Source organism: Colobus angolensis, unplaced genomic scaffold, assembly GCF_000951035.1.
Source record: "Colobus angolensis palliatus isolate OR3802 unplaced genomic scaffold, Cang.pa_1.0 Scaffold8, whole genome shotgun sequence".
Classification (NCBI taxonomy): Eukaryota; Metazoa; Chordata; class Mammalia; order Primates; family Cercopithecidae; genus Colobus; species Colobus angolensis.
In genome coordinates this window covers 2,443,744-2,468,697 of record NW_012121820.1, presented here as the reverse complement: position 1 = coordinate 2,468,697, position 24,954 = coordinate 2,443,744, and the positions used below count along the sequence as shown (strand labels likewise).

Sequence of the window (24,954 nt, the reverse complement as noted above, 5' to 3'; positions counted from 1 at the left end):
AATTAGGAGTGGTGGCAGGGGCCTGTAATGCCAGCTACTCAGGCGGCTGAGGCATGACAACTGCTTGAGCCTGGGAGGCAGAGGTTGCAGTGAGCTTATATCACGCCACTGCACTCCAGCCTGAGTGACAGAGCTAGATAGGCTCTGCCTCAGAAAAAAAAAAAAAATCTTTAACATGATGTGCTTGTAGATTAAAGAAAGAATTAACTATTAACTGCCTTACTGACTATACTTAAGGCTACCCATAATATTGATATCATTGATTAGTTTGAAACATTTGAAATATTTATAATTCCAGTTGAGTCCACATCAAATGTTTTATTAAAATCTTTAATTGGCAAATTTTATAAACAAACTGTCAAAAAAGCAAATATAATAACCTTTTAGATAAATTAGTCAATAAGAAATGGTACCATAGTGATTGTTGTCAAGGCAAGTTCACTTAGGAAGCAAGGAGAACTCTCGTGTGGGCAATATCTGTTTAACAATCAAATTTTCCTTCTTTAACTGTTATTGGCCACATTTTGCACCACATAAAATGAAAAGCCAGTTGGAGAAAACATGGCTGGCATATTCACTTTTGTCAGCTTTTCAAAATATTTTAACATAAATTTCAAATTTGAGCAGACCAAAAAGATCCAAAGTTCTTAAATTTTTAAATTGTCTTATATAAATTTGTCCAGGATTTTCTGATCATTAGCTGTTGTTCTAATTAAATTTATTTTCTTTCTTTCTTTCTTTCTATTGTAACTAATAAGCACCAGCACAGCTTCAGGGCAGAAAACAAAAACAGTTATTTACATGAGAACAGATGTTGTATAATTTTCTATTTTGTATATAATACCTCACTTATTCCTCACAATAACTCTGTTCAAATGGTGTTATATTTGTCAGCATTACACATCAAGTCATGAGATTTTAAACGCTGGAGAACTCGGTAAGGTTATGCTGAGGTATGATTCTATCCCAAATCTTCTGATTCTGATTATCAGGCTCCAGAACCCACCCTTAGCCACCAGGATGTCCACGAGTGGGAGATGAGGAAAGGCATCTGAGAGGTCCCGGGGCAATAATAATCCAGGGTGAAATATTGGGGGGATTTGAACGCCCAAGAGGCTCCCAGGCACCTCCGACCACCAGGGGTACTACTAGCTCCAGTTTTGCAAAGATTCCTGTGGGTAAGTCCTAAAACACAGGGGAAACTATGGGAATCCTTATTCCTTATTAACTCTAAAGTCTGTTGCCTGGCAAACCCAGGCTACTGCCCTTCACAGCAAATCCTTATCAGGCTTCCAGCAAATGAAATCTATTCTATAAAGAACAGTCAAAAAATCCCTAGTTACATTCACATTTGTTGTTATTTCACATGTGACATCTACAGAAACACTCCGCTCTCCACACAAGAATTAAATGTGCCACTACTCTCTCAATATGGTACCAAGGACACAATCCTGAAGAAAAGCCAAAATCCCCAAAATATAGGTTTAATCATGATCTGGAGCTGAAAATAAGAGCAAATCTTGGCTACAATTATGGGCCACACACCTAACAAAACTGAATCTCACTGAGCTACACTGAGAGCCGTGCCTTTATATATAAAGCTTGAAAGAGGAAGATAGGACATAAAAACTACAGATATGGAAGAGACATAGATGATAAAATTGGCAAAAATTTTATTAACAACTGAATATTAGCACCAAAACAGTTAGTGTGCATTTAGATTAATTTTTTAAAATGCAGACTCCAGAATTAGGGAAGTTAGAGTTCCAATTTATTTATTCCATGCTAAAGTACTGTACTCATTGTCAGACTCAAAAGATTTATCCTGAAAACTGGACCTCATCAGCAACAGAGCACACTAAGAACAGAAACTAAGGTCATACATGAAGAGGGAGTCCGTTAAATCCATTATAAGCTGCCTCGAAACAATACATTTCCTCAGTAGTTAGTAGCACTGGCTCAACCACATGCCATGAAAGGCCCACAGCGGAAGAGATTCAGGCACTGGAAAGGAGGATGCATTCATAAGTGGTGCTGAAATGGCTCGGATACATCAGAATCACCTAGAATAATTACTGAAGGGGCATATTACCAGGTCCCACCTCATGTCTAATGAATCAGAAATTCCAAGTTCTAACTACAATGCATATTTATGTTTTTAAAGTATGCCAGGTGGTTCTGGAATTCTGTGATTCAGTAAAAAGTTCATTTAAAAATATCACATTAATTAAAACTGCAACACCTTCTTCTAATTAGTAAAGTAATATATCAATCGATTCATTTTCCATTTTGTCAGCACACTAGAAGAATATTTAAACAGAAAGGAAACAATTTTTTCTTGTACTGGAAATTTATTAATACAGGTTTGCTTGCACCTAGTATAGATAATACAAGCTAAATATATTAATATATAATTCATTCTAACCTCTTCCAGTGACTGAAATAAACCACACTTGACACATTTGAAAAAGCTTTAAAAAAAAAAACTAAAATCTGTAAGTTAATTTCTATTACACTAATTTTAAAAACTTACTAGTGGTAATTAAAATGTCTTAGTAATTTCTCCAGTTATTTATTACATTCTGATTGAATGCCAACCAAGCACTCACTGAGTACTGCAGTGCCAATAATAAACCGGAGGAAGAGAGGCGGATCCTGCCTCATGGGGCTTTTAGTCTAAGATAGATAAATTGATAGTAGAGTGTTTACAAGAATACCTAATTGTAAAAATTCAACTTAAGTGAAATACAAACAACGCTATACTCAATAAAGGAGATTTTAAAATACAGAGGAAAATATCCATTTTCTTATTTTTACTGACTTAGAAGCAAATGGCTTTTAAGGACAGTTGGATGCTAAATTTACTGAAGCTGACAAGTATACTGTGGTAGCATAAGCGATATCCTCTTTCAGGAAATACACATTAAAGTATTTAGGAGTAAAGGGATATTACAATGCACGTAACTTATCCACAGATGGTTAAAAAAAAAAGTGTGTGTGAGAGAGAGAGGGAGAGACAGAGAGAGAGAGAGAGAGAGAAAGAAGCGGGGGAGAGAGAGAAGAAAGTACAGAATGAAACAGAGGAGGAGAAAAAACAACATAACAAATGGGATAAAATGTTAACAGTAAATTAATCTGGATAAAGTTACATATAGTTTTTTGTGATATTTTATTTTGGGGACTTTTGTATATGTGTGAACTTATTTGAAAATAAAAAAAAATTTTTTTAAGTAGGAGAATGGAGATAAATGGGAAAAAAGATTGTTGATCATTCTTGAACAGGGATTGTGGGTAGATGGGAGTTCATTCTACCATTCTCTCTACTCTGTATATCTTTAGGGTGTTTTTTGGTTTTTTTGAGGCAGTCTCTGTCACTCAGGCTGGAATGCAGTGGCGTGATCACAGCTCACTGCAGCCTCGACCTCCCAGGCTCAAGCGATCTTCCCACTTCGGACTCCTAAGTACCTGGGTCTACAGGCATGCACCACCACGTCCAGCTAATTTTTGTATTTTTTTGTAGAGGTGGTGTCTCACTATGTTGCCCAGGCTGGTCTCAAACTCCTGAGCTCAAGTGATCCACCCACCTCAGCCTCCCAAAGCACTGGGATTATGGGCATGAGCCACCGTGCCTGGCATCTACTCTATACATCCCTGAAATTTTCTGTAATAAAATGTTAGAAAAGAAAAATAAAGAATAAATGAAATCAGGTATGTAAAGTAGCTACCACAGTGCCTGGCAAACAGAAGGCATTCAGCAAATGACAGACATCGTTACTACAACTGAGTTCACATCTATCTTGAGCATTAGCTTTTGGCATTTAATTGCACACCAGTATTCACTACAGTCCACAGATGTTGGGTGGCGCTCTGCTGGATACTGCAGGGGACACCCATACAAGTCAAGGAGCTTATGCCCTCAGGACTTGGGTGATCACAATAACAAAAGGCAAAAACAGCAAAAGCTCAGGGGTCTGATGAACTGAGCTTAAGTTAACAAGCCAACATCATCTCTTTCCTATGTAATCTTACACAAAATAACGTATTAACCAGGAAAATCTCTTCACCCATCATTAAAAAATTAAAACCATCTATTTCAGATAGATGAACCTATTATGAGAATAAATGAGATGCTCAAAAGTGGCACTGTAAACTCATATTATACAAATGTTCGTTCTCATTTTTTTCTATGTGGAGCCAACATAGGGAGAATGATGCATGTACATAAGTTACTACAAAGCAGAGTGGTACCGTGGTAAAGCATTACAGGAAAAGATCTCATGTAGCCAGGAAGGCAAAAGAAGTCTTCCTGGAGAAGGTGGAACTCAAGACAGTCCTTAATGGATGAATAGGCAGAAAATAAAGAGCCAGAGAGAGAAGTAAGGAGGACTCCAAGCTACTGTTCTATCCTAGCGAAGGCATAAAAAAGGAGAGCATCTGTAGAGCAAAAGAAACTACCATCAGAGTGAACAGGCAACCTACAGAATGAGAGAAAAATTCTGCAATCTACCCATCTGACAAAGGGTTAATATCCAGAATCTACAAAGAACTTAAACAAATGTATAAGAAAAAAATCAAACAACCCCATCAAAAAGTGGGCAAAGGATATAAACAGACGCTTCTCAAAAGAAGACATTTATGCAGCCAACAGACACGTGAAAAAAATGCTCATCATCACTGACCATCAGAGAAATGCAAATCAAAACCACAATGAGATACCATCTCACATCACTTAGAATGGCAATCATTAAAAAGTCAGGAAACAACAGGTGCTGGAGAGGATGTGGAGAAACAGGAACGCTTTTACACTGTTGGTGGGAACGTAAACTAGTTCAACCGTTGTGGAAGACAGTGTGACAATTCCTCAAGGATCTAGAACTAGAAATACCATTTGACCCAGCGATCCCATTACTGGGTATATACCCAAAGGATTATAAATCATGCTATATGCACACATATGTTTATTGCAGCACTATTCACAATAGCAAAGACTTGGAACCAACCCAAATGTCTATCAGTGATAGACTGGATTAAGAAAATGTGGCACATACACACCATGGAATACTATGCAGCCATAAAAAAGGATGAGTTCGTGTCCTTTGTAGGGACATGGATGAAGCTGGAAACCATCATTCTGAGCAAACCATCACAAGGACAGAAAAACAAACACCACATGTTCTCACACATAGGTGGGAATTGAACAACCAGAACACTTGGATACAGGGTAGTGAACATCACATACCTGGGTCTGTCATGGGGTGGGGGGCAGGGGGAGGGATAGCATTAGAAGAAATACCTGATGTAAATTATGAGTTAACAGGTGCAGCAAACCAACATGGCACATGTATACGTATGTAACAAACCTGCACATTGTGCACATGTACCCTAGAACTTAAACTATAATTTAGAAAAAAAAAAAAAGAAGAAGAAAGAAAAAGGAGAGTATTAGGATGCAACAAAGTAACAGAGTCTTTCACAGAGTCTCAGAAACAAACAAAAGGATAACCAAAAACACATCTGTAAAAGTAAATGAGAAGAAACTGCAGAAGGCCTTGCCTGACTCATAGGAGGGTCCAAGCAAGTGGTTCACTACTCATCTAGCCGCAGTTCCAGTACAAGGATTCTCCTCCTGCCCTGCCAGTGCCAACAAATTTCACTCCGAAATTGTATGTTTTCTTTACAATAAGGCACTCTGTTTCAAAGGAAATAATGTAGGCAACACATACAATGCACACACTGCTATGAAAAGAAATGCTTGCTATATCCAGGAAAACTTCAATCCCAACAAAAATGAATATAATCCAAATGAGTTTATAATTTACACTTGGCTTTGGAATATAATTTTTTTCATTGAGGAACTTCCAAATCATATTTTCTAAAGCCAATAGTAAAGTAAGAGAATTCTTTAACTACCAACCAAAAGATCATCAGAAGTGATCACACAACTTAAGTCAAATGCTGGCAACTTGATTGACTTTCCTGGAATGTGGATTAACTCAAAATTACATGACTGTGATCATTTTTACATTTCATTTTGCCCACAGTATATAGCTGTGTTTTTTAGGAGAATGTCCTTTTGTTGTTTTTTTTATAATCCTTTGAGTCACACATATCACGAAATAATGAATCCATAATTACTCCATCTTGATTTATACTTTTACATGAATAGTTTTATGAAGATTTGGGAAGAAAGCTGTGTAAAATGTCTTGTGACTACACAGCATACTAAAAACCATAAATCTATTTTAATGCACTTAACTGAATATTAAATTTTAAAATGATGAGAAAAAAAAGACCATAGAAAGTTATGTAGTAATAATGTCAGAAATCACCATTCCAACCTACCTTCTCATTAGATAGACAAGGAAACTGAGAGCTAGGAAAATTAAGGGGCTTCTTTCCTGCTATCTAGTTAGGAAAAAATTTTGGCACCTGGCAACTAATGACACCACATACAATACTGGGTTCCTCTTGATATGACACATAACTGAAAGAAAAACCAAAACCTGTACACTAATCTATGTTTACTTTTTTAAAAAATGCCAAGTATTACCACTGTTTTGAAGAAAGCATTTACAGGCTTATACTATCTCTGCCACCCCAAAAAAACCTCTAACCATATTGGAATATAGGGAAATATTCAGCTTTTAAACACTTATACCAGTTGAATGATTTTTTAAAAAAGAAAACAGTAACAGATCAATTAAGCCTTCCCATGGGACACAAAAATCCCTGAAATAATGAGGAAACTAGATAGGAGTAACTCAAAGAACCTATGCAGGTGTGGCACTCTTGGCAGGCTGCTCAGCACCAAAGGCAGAAGTGATCACAAGTGTGACTCAATTCATAATATTAAAAGAAATCAAAGGAAGGCAAATCTAAGAAAGTCTGGTTCACTGATTAATTCTGTCAATTAACAGACCAAGTCTACTGCTTTTTAAAGAGGACTCTGAATCCAAAGAAGCTCCCAACACTGGTTATCTAGTAAGTTATTGCAGATAACTTTTTTGACCTTTTCATGTCAAACTGATATCTAGCTGGAGTGTAGAGCATGCCACAGCCATAATGCAGCTGTGGAAATCTGTTCCATTTGATTCTGTCCTGCGTGAGTAAGGAGAGGAAATGCTGCAGGTTTAGGAGGAGTAAGAAGCTCCCAGGCAGACCTCACAAGTACCAAAGTGTCGCTCTAGGAAGTTTCATTTATATAACTTCACATGACCCAGGCCCTCCACCAGAACTACTCTCTTACTTCTAGTGTCTATAGTCCAAATACTGTGAAGTGAAGCAGAAATGAGGATTTACTGTAATACAGGTAGGGAAGAGCTTTCTTCACTTAAGAAATTTGCACCCAATCAAACAGAACTCAAGTTTGTGCCATTTCACAGCTTATTACAAAATTCTGCAAAATATTCAGCTGTCACTGAATAAAGCACTTAGTGTACTAGGAAAACTGCACCTAATTAGTCACATAAAATCCTAACCAAAAAATACCCTAAAATAACCTAAAAGAGATTTCCTCTTATAATACAAGTAGTGTTGTAAGTTTACAAATGCTTAATTTTATTTTTATTGTACAGCTACAATTCATGCAATATGTATATTTATGTGTAAGCATTCTTCCTGAAAAACGATGTTTTAGAGGTAATCTATTCATTATTTGCATACATTTAACATACATCACTGCACAAAACAGGAAGTTTACTATTTTAATTACTTTGTTTTCACATTTAACCAGCTGCACAAATTCAATGTAACTATTAATGGCGGCAGCCAAACAGAATTTCTTACGCCTAAACAGACAAAATTATGTGCACCAAAGAATTGAAAAAATCTGATAAAACTTACTTGCTACTCCTGATGCAAGTCCATAAAGCAGTCCTCCCCCATCCGACTGCTGAGGGAAAACATGGGTTCCTGGAGGAGGTGGCTTTTCTTGTCTGATAAAGTTATATAATAAGGTCTTCACAAGTTTGCTGGTGTATGGAAGACTACACAAAAAGGAAAAAAAATCAAACTCATATTTATGGGAGTCATCTAATTCTGAGTAACAATACAGAAATAATTCTGCCATTAACACTATTAATATAAAAGGGCTATTGGTATACCTCGCAGAAATTGAGCACTGTCACATAACAGTGAAGACCACGGGCTTTGAGAGCAATTCTGAGGCTTAATCCTGGCTTTTCCTCTTACTACATCATAAAATATTGATCAAATTACTTAAATACTTTTTTGTTGTTGTTGCGGGGAGAGACAAGGTTTCACTATGTTGCCCAGGCTGTTCTCAAACTCCTAAACTTAAGCGATCCTCCTGCCTCAGACTCCCAAAGTGCTGAGATTACAGGAATGAGCCACCGTGCCCAACCCACTTGAACTCTTGAACTTCAGTTACTTTATCTGTATTCTGTATAACACTGTAAGCTATTATAAATTTAGTGCGTAACACACTATCTGGCAGTTGAAGGGAAGTAGTAACACAGAATAGGTAGAAAAAAGCAAGAATTTAAAAATAACAATAGGACTACATTTTTTAAGTATGAAATTATTCAATTATTCAATTGGTATTAAACTAATTCCTGCAATCTAGAGTAAGCTTTTTGACAGATGTCTTTAATGTACTATTGAGCTTTTTAAATATGGTTTTCAAGATGAACCACAAAAATAAGTAAAGAATATATTATGGTTTAAATATTTGGCACCATAATGATACTATAAAAACCTTACTTAGAAAATAAGAACACGAACACTCTCTATGTCTATTTTTAAAAAGCAACTTGAATACTCTGGCACTATAAGGAATGAAGTTCACAATCTTGTTTTAGCAAAGATACACACACGATGCCAGCACTACTTCAAATCACGGTCATTCTGAGAGTCTCTGTCAGAGAGACTTCCGATGCAAACCTCTGTCTCCAAAGTCCAGGTCCTTTCCCTCTTATCAGTGATTTTCAAATATGTTCAAAGAACATACATGCCACAGGAATAATCAGGGTGGCAAAAAGAACATGAAGAAGACAAAGCTCCCCACTACCTGAGAACTTTCCTCAAAGGTACTTTATTTGAATTTGTTTTACATTTTTAAAGTTTTGTGAAGATTATGTTAATACAAGGTCAGGTATGTGCATGTGTGTTGGTCATTTGCATCCCCACCCTCTAGGAGATCGTAAGCTTCTGCTCAAGATCATAGCCCCACAGCCTAACATGACTGGCACGTGGTTAGCACACAGTAAATGTCTGCAGGCTCAATGAAGTAGAAATAGTCAGTGAAGAGGCTGTTGGAGAAACCCAAAGAGAGTGAGGGGGCACAGATCACAGTTGTTTCACAGAGACTGCTGAGAAGAAAAAGATACAAAAATACTCTGAATAACAAATATGACTTGACTACTTAAACACAGAATGAAGGAGAAGGAAAAAAAAAGATTATTTCAAAGTTCCGATTCTACGAAGCAACCACTGGAGAAGGTAATGAAGCTAGGGGACAGGAAGAACAGGGAGGATGGGTAGATGGCACAGGAAAGCAGAATGCGGTTCCCTGTACACTGGGTTTAAAGAGATAACAGAACAACTAGAGGAAACACCTGGTTGGAGATACGGGACGATACTCAGGTAAGAGGACAAGACTAGAAATACAGATTTGGCCGGGCGCGGTGGCTCAAGCCTGTAATCCCAGCACTTTGGGAGGCCGAGACGGGCGGATCACGAGGTCAGGAGATCGAAACCATCCTGGCTAACATGGTGAAACCCTGTCTCTACTAAAAATACAAAAAAATTAGCCGGGCGAGGTGGCGGGCGTCTGTAGTCCCAGCTACTAGGGAGGCTGAGGCAGGAGAATGGCGTGAACCCGGGAGGTGGAGCTTGCAGTGAGCTGAGATCCGGCCACTGCACTCCAGCCTGGGGGCAGAGCGAGACTCTGTCTCAAAAAAAAAAAAAAAAAAAAAAAAAGAAATACAGATTTATACAATGAAAACTAGACATATTTAAAGTAGAAACATACCATGGACCTCGCATCAAATACTTGTGGCTGATGCTCTGTCGCAAAACTTCTTTGTGGAAGAGCTGGCAGGAAAGGAAAACAACCATTGTTGATATAGCTTCTACTGATATTTCATATGTAATATCTCTGAAATGGAAGAAAAACAGAGTAACAATCACTTTGGAAGATCAGGACTCTATTCTTTTCTAAATGAACTGTACATTTAAAAACTCAAATCTAAATATTCAGTATTTTCAGGTTACTGAGAAATATTAACATAAAAATTAAGTCAAGCAAACATATTAAACTCCTTTCCTGTCGTTAGCTGGTGTATTTGGGTTAGTTATCCCTTTATTTCCCTATTTTCCAGTTCCCATCTCCTATTAAATGACAAGTCTATTTGTGTATAATGGAAATAGTTACCAGCAGTGTTCTGCTTTTAAGATCCACTCTAGACCTCTATGTTCATTTCTGTTTAGTGATAATACAGATATTCAGATTGTGAAGCTGAAGAAAAGTTACAGTGTAGGGAAGAAAACAATGCCTTTTCATGTTGATGATCACTTTACAATCAGAACAATAATACACCCTAGATCTTGTGTCTCTAGTGACTACCTTTTTCAAGGCCAACTGTGCATGTTCAGCAAAATATTAACAGTAAACAAGTTATTCCTGTTTTATTAAGCATACTTTGACTATGAAGGGTTACTCTGTCCTGTCAAGATCATAAATCCCTTTGGGAAACAAGTCTTAGGTCAAATAAAAAAATTCAGCTGAACAGAAAGCACACAGAGGAACAAAGGCATCCAGAAATTTCTAGTTACTGCAAAAGTTTAAACAGTATTATAATGGGGTACATGTTAAGACCAAGGAAGTAGAAACCTCAACAACACAGCAAAAAGAGCAATAGCACCAAAAGAATACTAAAATATTTTTTATAAAAATGAAATAATTATGAAAAACAAAGAAAAATACTTAACACCTACTTAAATGAAAGCTCATTAAACAAATTAATGATGACTTGATTCTAGAACTGGAAAAATTTAAATTCTACCAGATATCTTAAGGAGTTATTACTGATAGAAATATGTTTAAAAGGCCAGGCTCGGTGACTCACACCTATAATTTCAGCACTTTGGGAGGCCAAAGTGAGTGGATCACCTGAGTTCAGGAGTTTGAGACTAGCCTGACCAACATGGTGAAATCCCATCTCTACTAAAAATACAAAAAATTAGCCGGGCATGGTGGTGGGAACCTGTAATCCCAGCTACTCGGGAGGCTGAGGCAGGAGAATGGCTTGAACCTGGGAGGCAGAGGTTGCAGTGAGCCGAGATCATGCCACTGCACTCCAGCCTTGGCGATAAGAGCGAAACTACATCTCAAAAACAAAAAATAAAGAAAGAAAAATAAATATGTTTAAAAATGACATATAAAAAAACACACACACAAGAGGCCGGCGCAATTAGCCTTATTACATATTGAATAAAGCTCAGCTCTACTCAGAAATCTGACTTTTAAAGTATTGTAGAACAATCTCTTTCCTGAAATTTCTATAATCACTGTTGTAAAAATTAACCATGTAAAAAGCAATTCTTGGGCACGGTGGCACATGCCTGTAATCCCAGCTACTCAGGAGGCAGAGGCAATAGAATCACTTGAATCTGGAAGGCGTAGGTTGCAGTGAGCTGAGATTATACCACTGCACTCCAGCCTGGGCAACAGAGTGAGACTCTTGTCTTAGAAAATAAAAATAAAAAATTTAAAAAATAAAGCAATTATTGTATTTGTTCTTCTTTCATGAATTGAATGAAAGACAAATTTGATGTTTTGTGTCATGTTATCATTTACTAATGAGGATTTGATTTGGGTGCTCAGAACCCCCAAAAATTTTGTATCACAATAATCATTCATTCATAACATAGCCCACACCTGTCTGGAATCTATACTCAGTAGTCACCTGGCTAGGCTTTTCACTTGGGTCAGGGTTTAAAGCCAAGTCCTGATGTAACAAATACTTGGCTGTGAGTTACAGCCTATTTAGATAGGCAGATGGATGACTATGTCCAATACATTTGCAACCATATTCTGTCTTTTTTTTTTTTTTCTTTTTGGAGACAGGGTCTCGTCTGTCACCTAGGCTGACACCTAGTAGAGTGATCTTGGCTCACTGCAACCTCCACCTCCCGGGCTCAAGTGATCCTCCTGCCTTAGCCTCTCGAGTAGCTGGGACTACAGGCAGATACCACCATGCCTGGCTAATTCTTGTCTTTTTTGTAGAGAAGAGGTTTTACCATGTTGCCCAGGCTGATCTGGAACTCCTGTGCTCAAGGAACCTGCCTGCCTGGGGATGCCAAAGTGCTGGGATTACAGGCATAAGCCATCGTGCCAGGCCACAAATGTATTTTGTCATTGCATCAATGATAAAAAATCAGCTGCAGTGGTTTACAATTTAACATCTTACTCTATGCCCCAGATCTAGAAACTAATTGTTGTACTAAATTGAATTGTTTTAGTTTTGTTTAAACTAAAATCTATGACTATTAATAAATACTAGGTCTAATAACCTTAGGGAAAGAATATGCATTTAGAAAAAAGTGTTGTTCTCCTTCAAAATTAATTGGGCCAAACACAATCAGAAGTGAGAGAACAAAAAAAGTGTTAACCTTGGATCATCCTTTCTTGCCATGAAATTCTATAAATGTACAAGAATGAAGAGTAGAGGGTTTGACGCTGGCAGGTAAGGAAAGCTTCCAGCACATAAGAATACTGAAGCAACATGACAATAAGAGTCACCCAAGCTAAAAACCCATTTCTCCAAATTCCTAAACAGAACCATGTATGTTTTCCATAGACCCAGAGAAACAAATTACGTCAAATTGCTTATCACACAGTATTTTTGCTCATATGTTGTTCAACAAATATTTATTAAAAATTTATTCTTACTATGTCTAGACAGGCATTATGCTACATATTGGGGACATATCCATCAACAAATAGATAAGGCCTTATTGAAGTTTACAATTTAGTGGAAAAATGAAAAATCAAGTAATAATCACTCCAAGAAGGACTATAAAGGAAAAGAACAAGTAATAACAAAAGAGGATTACAGGACACTCTGATATTAACCATGGGATCAAAAGAAAGCTTCCCTTAAAAAGTGGCATTTAAAACGTAAAGCATGAGTGGCAATTACTTAAAAATCTTTCTTTCTTGCTAGAATATATGAGACTCTAGCTAGAGACTCTTCATTTTTGCTGTTGTTTATATTCTCAACCCTAGTATATAAGAGGTACTTAATGGATAAATAAATGGAGAGATGGAGGAATCTTTACTGTTTTCCTTTTGACTGGAAACTTATTGAATACCTTTCTTAATAGATCCATCAGCATAGCATACAAGGCATATACAACTTAGAATAGCAAAGAGGAAGAAGAATGCTGAGGTCACATAATATGTGTTCATAAGCACAAATGGAATACTCATTGCAAAAAAATGTAAAGGGAATTTCATGAAAGAAGGATCCAGAATGTTGTTGACTGGCTTACAGCTGTCCTCTGTTGATTTTGCCTGACCAACATCCACCTCTCCTTCTTCTGGCAAAAGCAGCCCTTTTGTCCTCCTGAGAACCTCCCTCCTCTCCATACATGTGGATCGCAATGGGCATGACTCTGCTTCCTGGTGTTAAAAGGTGATCCACGTTTGGCCAATAAAAATGGTCCTTGTCAAAATCCTTCCCAGCACTCTGGGTCTCCTGAGATTGTGAGTGCTAAGAACCATATATGGAAAGAGCTGCCACTGGTTTTCTCTGTCGATGGATCCTGCCTGAGAACATAGACAATTGAGAGGACAAACACAGCAATGATAAGAGATTGAGGGGGAAGGAGCAAAAAGGAGAGAAGAGAGGAGTCCTAGTGAAGAGTCGACGGAATAATCAGACATAGAAAAAGAAATTACTATGAAATCCGGCAAATCCCATGAAAGAATATGAACTATCTGTATTAGGAACACAAAGATAACAGCAACCCACTCTGCCTGGGGCAGAAGGGAAATGCCTCACAAAGATGATGATATTTGAGCAGAGGAAGAGCAAGAAGAAGGCGAAGGGCATTAAAGTGAAGAAACCATACAAAGGCAGCCACAAAAAGGTCTGGTAGTTTTGAAGGAAAATAAGAAATTCAATGTTGATCAAACAGATTACAAGAAGGTGGGGGCAAGAGGTGGGAGCAAAGGGACTCAAACTGGGAGTTGATAAATTAATAAAATGGAAAAAGTATGTATATATTGGAGAAGTGAGATTAAAACAGTTATTAAAAAATCAACAAAGTATTCAAATTAATTTAAAAATTCAATTAGGCCAGATACAAGATCAACTTTGAGAGATAAATAAATAGCATTTCTCCTTAGCAGCACTAACCAACAACAGCAGATTATCAAAAACAAAATAGCATTTCGCAAGACTGCCAGAATAACCAGAACGTTTGGAAATTAAGAAGTCATAGGACTTCTATGAAGAAAACATTTTAAAAGGACACAGTGGATGATCTGAACAGAATGACAATACTATGAAGATAATAATTCTACCTAGATTAATACAGAAAGTCAACGAATCACAACCAAAATCCTCACAACTTTTCTGAGGAACTGCATAAATTGACTCACTTTTACGAAATAATAAACAAATAGCCAAGTCAACCTTGACAATAAAGAGTGAAGAGGGGCACTTTCCCTACTGCATATCAAGCCACACTATACAGCTGTAGTAAGAAAAACAGCATTGTATTTGTACAAGAAATAAACAAAGGACCCCAATTGATATTTCAAAGACAGACCTGTGTATATATGGAAATAATATACAATAAAGATGACTCCACAAATCAATGGAGAAAAACAGATTGTACAGAAGATGGTAATGAGAAACACCTCTTTTATTTCATAATGACAGATCCCTACACTTTACGACATACTCAAAGACCTACTACAGAAGACTTAATGACTTAGATGTGAATGATAAAACTAAAATTGATAGAAGAAAATGTACAATAAGTTTGTAACATAAGCACAAGAAAGGATTTATTAAACAAAAGTCTAAGAACACAAACTACAAAGGCAAAAATTACACATTTAATTACATCAGAATTAAAGATTACTGCTCAGCAAATGAATCCTCAGACAAAGTTAACAGGCAGATAATAGACTGAAAGAAGAACAAGAAACTAATAGCAAGACTATTACAAGTAACTCCTGCAAACAACCAATAAAAAGGCAGGAACTCTGCTAGAAAAAGAAATCAAAAGATATAAACAGGATAACACACTGAAACAATGTGATATCCCATGTCCTAGAGAATGTAATGTGTTGCCAGGCATGTGGTGATATAAAAACCCTCATGCTCTGCTGATGGGAATACTGACCAGAATAGTCAGTTTTAGAGAACCTATGTCCATTCACACAGACACACATGGGTGCATGCATGCATGCCAAAGAAAAATCCAGAGATATGTATAAGGAATGTAGTAGGCAGTCTCTAAAATGATGCCCAATCATGCCTGCTTCCTGCTATTCATGCCCTTGTGTAATCCCCTCCCCTCACAGAATACAACAAAAGTGAGAATTATGTCACTTCTGAGAGATCAGCTTACAAAATGACTACAATGTGTGTTGAATAGCCCCTCTTGCTCTTCCATTTGCTGGCCAGTTGCCTTGCTGCAGGCTAACGTACTGAGGACCACACAGCAAAGAACTAAGGGAGGCCTCCAATCAACAGTCAGTGAGGAACTGAGGTCCTCAGTCCAACAACCCTTGAGGAGCTGAATCCTGCCAATAGCCAAATGACAGACCTAGGCATCCCCCAGCTGAGAGCAAGGCGAAGGCGAGCAATTAGGCCAGAGCAAGGCGTCCCCCAGCTGAGGCTTCAAGTGAGACCACAGTCCCAGCTTGACTACAATCTCATGTGACACCTTGAGTCAGAGGCTTAAAGCTAAGGTATACTCAGATCTCCAACCCAAAAAACTATGCAATAGTATTCGTTGTTCTAAACAGCTAAGTTTTGGGTAATTTTTATGCAGCAATAGATGAACAACACAAAACATCCATTATTTGTGGGCATGCAAAGTTGGAGGCAATCCAGGTATAACCGAGGAATTAAATAAGTAAAATGCGGCAGAACCATACATGGAGCAGTTTTTGTTGTTGTTTTTTTTGTTTGTTTTTTTTCTGAGACAGAGTCTCACTCTGTCTGTCGCCCAGGCTGGAGTGGAGTGGCACGATCTCGGCTCACTGCAAGCTCTGCCTCCCTGGTTCATGCCATTCTCCCGCCTCAGCCTCGCGAGTAGCTGGGACTACAGGTGCCCGCCACCACACCCAGTTAATTTTTTTGTATTTTTAGTGGAGACAGAGTTTCACCAGTTAGCCAGAATGGTCTGAATCTCCTGACCTCATGATCTGCCCGCCTCGGCCTCCCAAAGTGCTGGGATTACAGGCGTGAGCCATCGCACCCAGCCCACATGGAGCAGTTTTAGAAGCCTCAGACTAGATGTTCACTTTGCACCACAAGTGACTCTTAAAAACAGTTTTGAGAGGAAAAAAGTAAAAAAACAGAATGAGTTCTATAACACAAGTCTATTTACATATGTTAAAAATACATGTACACATACGAATAAAATTTTGTACTTGAACATATATAAATAGAAGTAAACATTAAACACACTAGAATGGCTATTTATGGGAAAGAAGAGGAAACAGGGAATGGAGATAAAAGAGAATAAATGAATGGATGAATAGTAAATGGAGGAAAGGACAGGCCTTACAGGAGCTAATGATGATAGTGCTAAAGAATGTGACAAATTGACAAATTCAACCCTATGTCTGATGAGTCTAAAACCAGGGCTTGTGGGATGAAAGGAGGCATAAGAGGATGGGGAACATACTGATGTGGGAAAATGTTTAAACTAATCCAGGAAACAAAAGATGTGTGCAATAAATCATTTGGGGGGACATAATGAGGACATCCACTAAAACAGCGACAACATGAATGAAAAAACAATCAGACTTGAATAACATTTAACAAAATAAAACTATTACCACTCAGTGACTGATCAGATACTTAAAATGGGCAAGAAAAACAGATTAATTGAGAAAGACTAAGCTTTCTAAATTTAGCACCCAGAGATGGTGATGCCATTAGCTAACTCAAGAACACAGGAAATGGAAAATTGTCATATATATAGTCAACACTCATTATTTACAGATTCTGTATTTGTAAAATCACCTATTCACTAAAATTTATTTGTAACCCCCAAATCAGTATTGCAGCACTTCTGCTAACTGAACTAATCTACATTAATTTTCTAACTTGCACCAAAGAAATCCTAGACCAAATTTCATGACAAAAAATAGAAAGTAAAAAATTCCAAATGAATTCACAGATAAATTACACTATGACAAAGATGATAAAGGCTGGGTGTGGTAGCTCACGCCTGTAATCCCAGCACTTTGGGAGGCCGAGGCACGTGGATCACGAGGTCAGGAGATCGAGACCATCCTGGCTAATACAGTGAAACCCCCCGTCTCTACTAAAAATACAAAAAATTGGCCAGGCATGGTGGCTCACATCTGTAGTCCCAGCTACTCGGGAAGCTGAGGCAGGAGAATTGCTTGAACCCGGGAGGTGGAGGTTGCAGTGAGCCGAGATCACACCACTGCACTCCCATCTGGGCGACAGAGTAAGACTCGGTCTCAAAAAAAAAAGATAAAATAAAAAGCAAGGTATTTCCCTTGTGTCACTGAGGAGTCCAAGATAATGTCTGCATAGCAAAGCCTCATATAAAATTGACTACCCAGACATAACATGAAGTATGGAATTTTCTTGAAAATAATCCCAGAGGTGGAGGGAGGGTGGATGTGGATGGGGTATTCATGAAACAAGAGAGGCCATGAGTTGATAGTTATTGAAGCTGAGTGCCAAGCACATGGAGCTTCATTATTCTCTCTATATTTATATGCTTGAAATTTTCCATAAGTTCAAAAATATAAAATAAAAAATTGACTATTTATGAAGTGACTGTACACCATGAGTTTGGGGAGGTCAGGAACCTCTCTTATTCCTAGCTCCTCCCACAGTTCCCAGAAAATAGTAGGTATTTAACAAATATTAGAATGAATGAACCAATGAAAATTCTGTACTTAATAAATCTAATTTGCTAAAGGTGTCTACTCTGAGAAGTTGAATATGTTCTATCAGCACTGTATTAGTTTTATATTGCTGCCATTAACAAATCATCACAAATGTAGCAGCTTTAAACAGCACAATTTGTTATCATACAGTCCTGGGGGTCAGAAGTCCAGTACCGGTCTCATGAGCCTAAAATCCAGGTGTCGGCAAGCTGCATTCCATTCTGGAGGCTCTAAAGAAGAATTCATTTCCTGTTCATTTGGGTTTTTGGCAGGACTCATTTCCTCATGGTTGTAGGACCCAGGTCCTCGTTTTCTTGCTGGATGTAAACTGAGGGCACTTCTTGGCTTCTAGGGGTCACCACATCCCTTGACTCCTTATATCACATCTCTCTGACCCACTCTGCTTTGCTCATTTAAGGACTCATGTGATTAGACTGGGCCCAACAGGATAATAAGGACAGTCTCTCCACTAAAAGGTCTTTAACTTCAAACACATCTACAACATCACTTTTGACATATAAGGTATGTTACTCACAGGTTCCAGGGATTAGAGCATGCACATCTTTGGGGTTTGGAATGGCATTAGTCTGCCTACCACTAGCACGCAGTAATAATCAGATTATGTGCTAATTTCAGTAAGAACCAAAAATTTGCCTACCAGCCAGCATAAAAATATTACTCATTGTTATACTTATGTCAGATTAGGTGGGGAGGTGAGGATAATAAAAATACAGTCATGGGTCCATAACAATATGTCAGTCAACAATGACCACATATATGATAATGCTTCCATATTATAATGCCATATTTTAAGGTACCCTTTCTACGTTTACATATGTGTAGATACATACTTACATTGTGTTACAACTACCTACAGTATTTAGTACAGTAACATGTCATACAGGTTTGTAGCCTAGGAACAACAGGTTACACTATTCAGCCTCGGTGTGTAGCAGGCTGTAACATCTAGGTTTATGTAAGTACACTCTATGATGTTTGCACAATGATGAAATTGCCCAATGATGCATTTCTCACAATATCCCCATCATTAAGCAATGCATAACTGTATACACAATGAAGCACAGCTTCAAATGGTAGCAAAGATATAAATATTAGAAATAGCTAGAACAGAATGATTTTGTGGAGAGAAGGTGGGCAAAGATGTCAAGAACCTAATTTCCAATTTTTGTTGTCTGAGGATAGTTCTTATAACCACAAAGCAAGGGAAAATTTAAATACACAGGGCGAAAATATTCAGACAAGGATAATGACCATCCTACAGCTGCCCACCCCACTAAGAATAAAATTCAGAGTCCTTAACTCAGCCTCTAAGACCCTCCGTGACTTCTGCATACATACTAACTTATCTTCTACTACATACCCTCCCCATCCTTGCTCATTCTGTTCAGCTCAACTGGCCTGTTTAGTGCCCTTGGATAGACAAAGCATGTGCCCGCCTAAGGGCCTTGAAGTTGCTGTTCCCTCTGTTAGAATGCTCTCCCATCAAATAGCAACAGGACTCTGTCTTTGACTTTATTTGGGTTTCTATTATAAGGTCCACTTCACAAGAAGGTCTTCCTTATGATCTTGGCTAAAATACCACCACATTACTATTTCTTTCATTGCCTTTATCACATCCTAACATTACATATTAATGTGTTTATTGTCTGTCCCATCCCACTCGCAACTAGAATTTATGTCTTACTGAGTATATTATACCTAGCAGCTAAAACAAGGACTGACAACAAGTGAATATTCACATATTTTTGAATCGTCTCTTCAACTATGCTCATAGGCACAATGAAAAATTAATACTATTTTACCAAAACCAAGAAAAATACATCCATTCGTGTACAAATTTTAAATGACGAAAAATATCTGAAACTCCCAGCTTCTAAATATTTTTTTATGATTTAGCACTCTGCAGAAAAATTCATGCCTGGGCATGCTGGCTCATGCCTGTAATCCCAGGAGGGATTAGGCAGGAGGCTGAGGCAGGAGGATCACTTGAGGCCAGGAGTTCAGGCAGGCTTGGGCAACATAGCAAGACCCCACCTCTACACCACATTAGAAAAAAAAAAATCACTAGACTCCTGGAGCCACAGTAACAGAACTAATAGTAACAACAAAAATAATTACTCAACATTCATTTGAAGCAAGACTTACTCAAAGTAGCCCATGCCTTCATTTAACCCATTTTCTGTAATAAATGGTATTGAAGATGACTGAAGTTTTTAAAAAGTCAACTTAAAAATAAGGAACCCAAATTTGGTTTCTATATATCTGAGGAAAAAATGATGTAAACAGAAAAACCCTGGAACAGCCATTTAAGAAATACATTTTAAAGACACATGTGGGCAAAATGCAACTATCCATCAACTACTGCTTCCTCGTTACCATGTTCCCTCACATCTCCCAAGTCTCTGTGATGGCTTCAACTTCCCCTTCTGCCTCCAAACGGCTTGGCTAACTCATATTCATAACTCAAGACTTTGGACTTTGTTATTCTTGATTATTTACAAAATAGCCTATAACTACAAGCCACAGATCAAGAGATATCACATGTCAACACACCACTTAATATGAATAAAAATATAAGATTTAGAGAAAACAAGAATTAATGTCTTAAAAAAAGTCTCCTTTTGATCTGATGATGATTGAGTCTGCAGTTATCTCTCCTGTAAGAAATCTATTAGGTAGAATAATAGATATTTCTTATTTTTAAATCATTGTTATATAAGTTAGTAACAGGACTTCATCAGTAACATTCTAAAAGAACATTAATACATATAGTAGGACAACTATATAACCTGTGGGGGGCGAACCTGAATCCATATCACAGACTCTATACAAAAGTAAATTCCAAATATATCAAAGGTTTAAATCTAAAAAGAAATGGAAGAATTCCTTTATAACATGCTTTAGTGAAGGTCTTTCCAACCATTCATTGGGTATCTACTATATGACGAGCTTCACGGAGCTTAAATCTAGAGGGACAGATAAATAAATATGTTATACATTACATTAAAAGATGATAAGTGCTATGAAAAAAGTAAGGTATAAAGGTAAGACCAAAAGTGCCAGGTTGGGGTAGAAGGGTAAGTAACAGGCTAAGCTGCTGTGACAAAGAGGTCTAAAGTTCAAGTATTTAAAACAGGATCAAAGTTAATTTCTCTGCCATATCATAATCCAGAAAATAATCCAGATCAGGTAGGCTCTACTTAATAAGAATACGCAAGGCCCATGCTGGGAGGGAAGCTCTACTACCCTTTGCATGTGCTTCAAAGTTTGTGCCAGTTGTCATAATTTCCCACCAAAGAGAAGGGGAAAAAAGGCACTCCAAGGCAAGTCATTTCTTTTTTTAAAATGTAAAAGTAGCATATATCTCTTTTTCTGGTACATCCATACCTAGCTGCAGGGGATCCTGACAAATGGCATCTCTACGTGGACAGCCATTGTCCAGCTAAACTCTAAATAAAGAAAATAAATTTGGGGGACTACTGACAACCTATCACAGGTGTGTTACAATTTTAAATAAGAAGACCTCAACAAGGACATGACATTTAAGCAAAGACTTGAAAGAAGCAAGGGAGCAAGGGAAGTGTCTTCCAAGTAGAGGGTCCAGCACACGCAGTCCCCAAGGTAGGAACACACCTAGTGCCTTTAAGGAACAACAAAGAGGCCAGTAGGGCTAGCATAGAATGTGCAAGAAGAAAAGTAGTAAGAGATGAGGTTTAAAAAGGTAAAACTGAGTCAGCTTATAGATCCTTAAGCCTAAAAACTATAAAAGATGGATAAATTTAAATTGTTCAAAATTGTTTTATTAAAAAGTCATGACAAAAACAAAAATATCCTATAAGCAAGTAAATCAACAGGCAAACTGAAAAAAATATTTAAATTTAAATTCTAACACAAAAAGTGTTTTAGAAAGATACAATCGGGGCAGCAATACAAACTGAGCAAAGGATATGAGCAAAAACAAATTAACAATGTCCATCAATGGCCGGGCACAGTGGCCCACACCTGTAATCCCAGCACTTTGGGAGGCCAAGGCGGGCAGATCATGAGGTCAGGAGATCGAGACCATTCTGGCTAACATGGTGAAACCCTGTCTCTACTAAAAATATAAAAAATTAGCTGGGCGTGGTGGCAGGCACCTGTAGTCAGATGCTCTTTGACTGATAATGGAATTATATCCCAATAAATCTACTGTGAGTTGAAAGTATCAAAAGCCAAAAATGCATTTAAATACCCTATTATATTATAACTTAGCTTAGCTTAACTTAAACATGCTGGAACACTTAAATAAGCCTACAGTTGGACGAAGTCATCTAACACAAAGCCTACTTTATAATAAAGTGTTGAATATTTCATGTAATTTATTGAATACTGTACTGAAAGTGTAGTGAAAGTGAAAAATAAAATAGTTGTATAGATACTTGAAGTACAGTTTCTACGGAATGCCTATCACTTTCACATGATCATAAATTCAAAAAATCATAAGTCAAATTATCATTAAGTTGGAGGTCATCTCTGTATTTGTGAAAAATTATAAGAAGGATAAGTAAGAAACTAAGAATAGCAGTTAACTATAGAGTCCAATGGAAGGACTAGGAAGATGGGAGACAAGGATGAGAGGGAGACTGCTCATGTATACTTTTATGTGTTGGATTTTTGAATAATATAAATGCATCATCTACATAAAAATTAAGTTAATAACTAAAAACAGAAGATTGCCATAAATATTAAAAACTGAACTTTTATTAATTAAAATACAACAGATTGAAACAAAAGCAAAGAAAAAAAACAAAGTTACCCAAATCACAAACAGTATGCTGTCACCGATTCAAAATTAAGAAAATTAGGGTCTGCTTCTAAGTATCTATTAACTCACTCTGTTAACTTTAATAATTTCTCTGGGTCTCTTTTCTTATTTGTAAGTAAGTACACTGTGCAAGAGGACCTCTAATGTCATTTCCTCCTGCAACTTTCTATAATGCTCTCTCTAAAAAAGGAATTCAAAAGCAATGTTACATTTCTGTGAAGACAAAATTAAAAATACATTAATTGGGCTATCTTAAGTGCCAAATAATCAGGAAAAAGAGCCAGAGAGGCCAATACTTGAAAGAAACCAAAATTCTACCATGCTGAGTGTGGTGGTTTATAGAAGATGAAAAATGTTTTAATCCAACAGATTTTTCTTGTTTTAATGTCCTTGTATAATCTTCAGAAGATTTTCATTACACAATCACCAAAACAAAGTCAACCTTAAAAAGCCAAAATACTGCTTTGGCTGCCATATTATCCCAAGAACTTTCCACCATCTGGTCTGGAAATGTCCTAGAACAAACTACTGCTGGAGCAAGTTATTAATTTCATGTGAAGAAAAAGAGACAGGCGCCATGACCCTGCACTGCTCTGCTAGGGCACAGTGGAACACTTGGATAAAGACAAAAGACTTCATGAAATGGGTGTTAGTGTTGGCTAAGGGCAGTCAATGAATACAGAGGAAAAAAACATCCTCCTTTTGCTTACTATTGGATAAGAAACCTGATGGTACTGTAAATGGAACATAAGTTTAATAAAAACAACTGTCAAGTTCAAAGGATTGAGACCAAAATTTAGAAATATCAATGGATGCCAACATGGAGATTCTAGGAGTCAAATATGGGGAAAGACTAAAAAATAATATGCTATAGAACAGATATTGTCAACAACAGTATGTTAGTATAATGGCCAGTTTTAAAAATTAACAAATCAAAGACATGGTAATACTCCTCATTTGTAAAAGTCTTAACACTAGAAGAAAGAGTGCTTGGCATTTGGGATTCAAGAAATACGGATTTTAGTCTTAGAACTGCCACTCATTACCGTTATCAACCACATTACCTATCAACTTCATCATATATAAAAACTAAAGGGATGGATCACACAAATTAAAATATCCATTCCATTTTTTTATGATTTATTAAAAAAAAAAAAACGGGGAAAAAAAAACAGGCCAAGCGAGGTGGCTCACGCCTGTAATCCCAGTACTTGGGAGGCCAAGGCGAGTGGATCACCTGAGGTTAAGAGATAGAGGCCATCCTGGCCAACATGGTAAAACTCCATCTCTACTAAAAATACAAAAATTAGCTGGGCATGGTGGTGCACACCTGTAATCCCAGCTACTCAGGAGGCTGAGGCAGGAGAATCACTTGAACCCAGGAGGTACAGGTTCCCGTGAGCCAAGATCACGCCACTGCACTCCAGCCTGGTAACTGAGTGAGACTCCTCAGAAAAAAAAAAAGACCAGAATCAGTGGCTCACGCCTATAATCTCAGCACTTTGGGAGGCCGAAGCAGGCAGATCACTTGAGCACAGCAGTTCGAGACCAGGCTGGCCAACATGGCAAAACCCCAACTCTACTAAAAACACAAAAAGTAGCCGGGCATGGTGGTGGGTGCCTGTAATCCCAGCTACTGGGGAGGCTAAGGCACGAGAATCGCTTGAAACTGGGAGGTGGAGGTTGAAGTGAGCCAAGATTGCGCCACTGCACTCCTGCCTGGGTGACAGAGTGAGACTTTATCTCAAAAAAAAAAAAAAAAAATCCATAAAACCATAAATATTAAAAACTGAACTTTTATAAACTTAAATGCTATACTATATATGCAAAAAAGGCATCAAATATTTAAAATATAGCCACAAATTTTCTTGAAATAAAGTTCAACACAAAAAAGAGTTATTAAAAATATTCTTAAAAACAAAAATTAAGATAGATTGACAGATTGATAAGATGGATACATAACAATAAAGCAAATATTCCAAAATTG

At 37.5% G+C, this 24,954-nt stretch overlaps 1 protein-coding gene across 1 annotated transcript in view; it reads right to left on the bottom strand.

Annotated features, from left to right (window-relative positions):
* Positions 1–5,552: 5,552 nt before the first annotated feature.
* LOC105502367 (dymeclin-like) overlaps positions 5,553–24,954 on the bottom strand; it is a 137,945-nt gene continuing 118,543 nt past the window's right edge. Inside the window, exons 8-10 of the mRNA XM_011928812.1 lie at positions 9,992–10,117; positions 7,843–7,985; positions 5,553–5,689 (exon numbers count right to left, since the gene is read on the bottom strand). Of these exons, the coding sequence (XP_011784202.1) occupies positions 5,595–5,689; positions 7,843–7,985; positions 9,992–10,117 (364 nt within the window). The 3' untranslated portion in view covers positions 5,553–5,594. The remainder of the gene's footprint in view (positions 5,690–7,842; positions 7,986–9,991; positions 10,118–24,954) is intronic.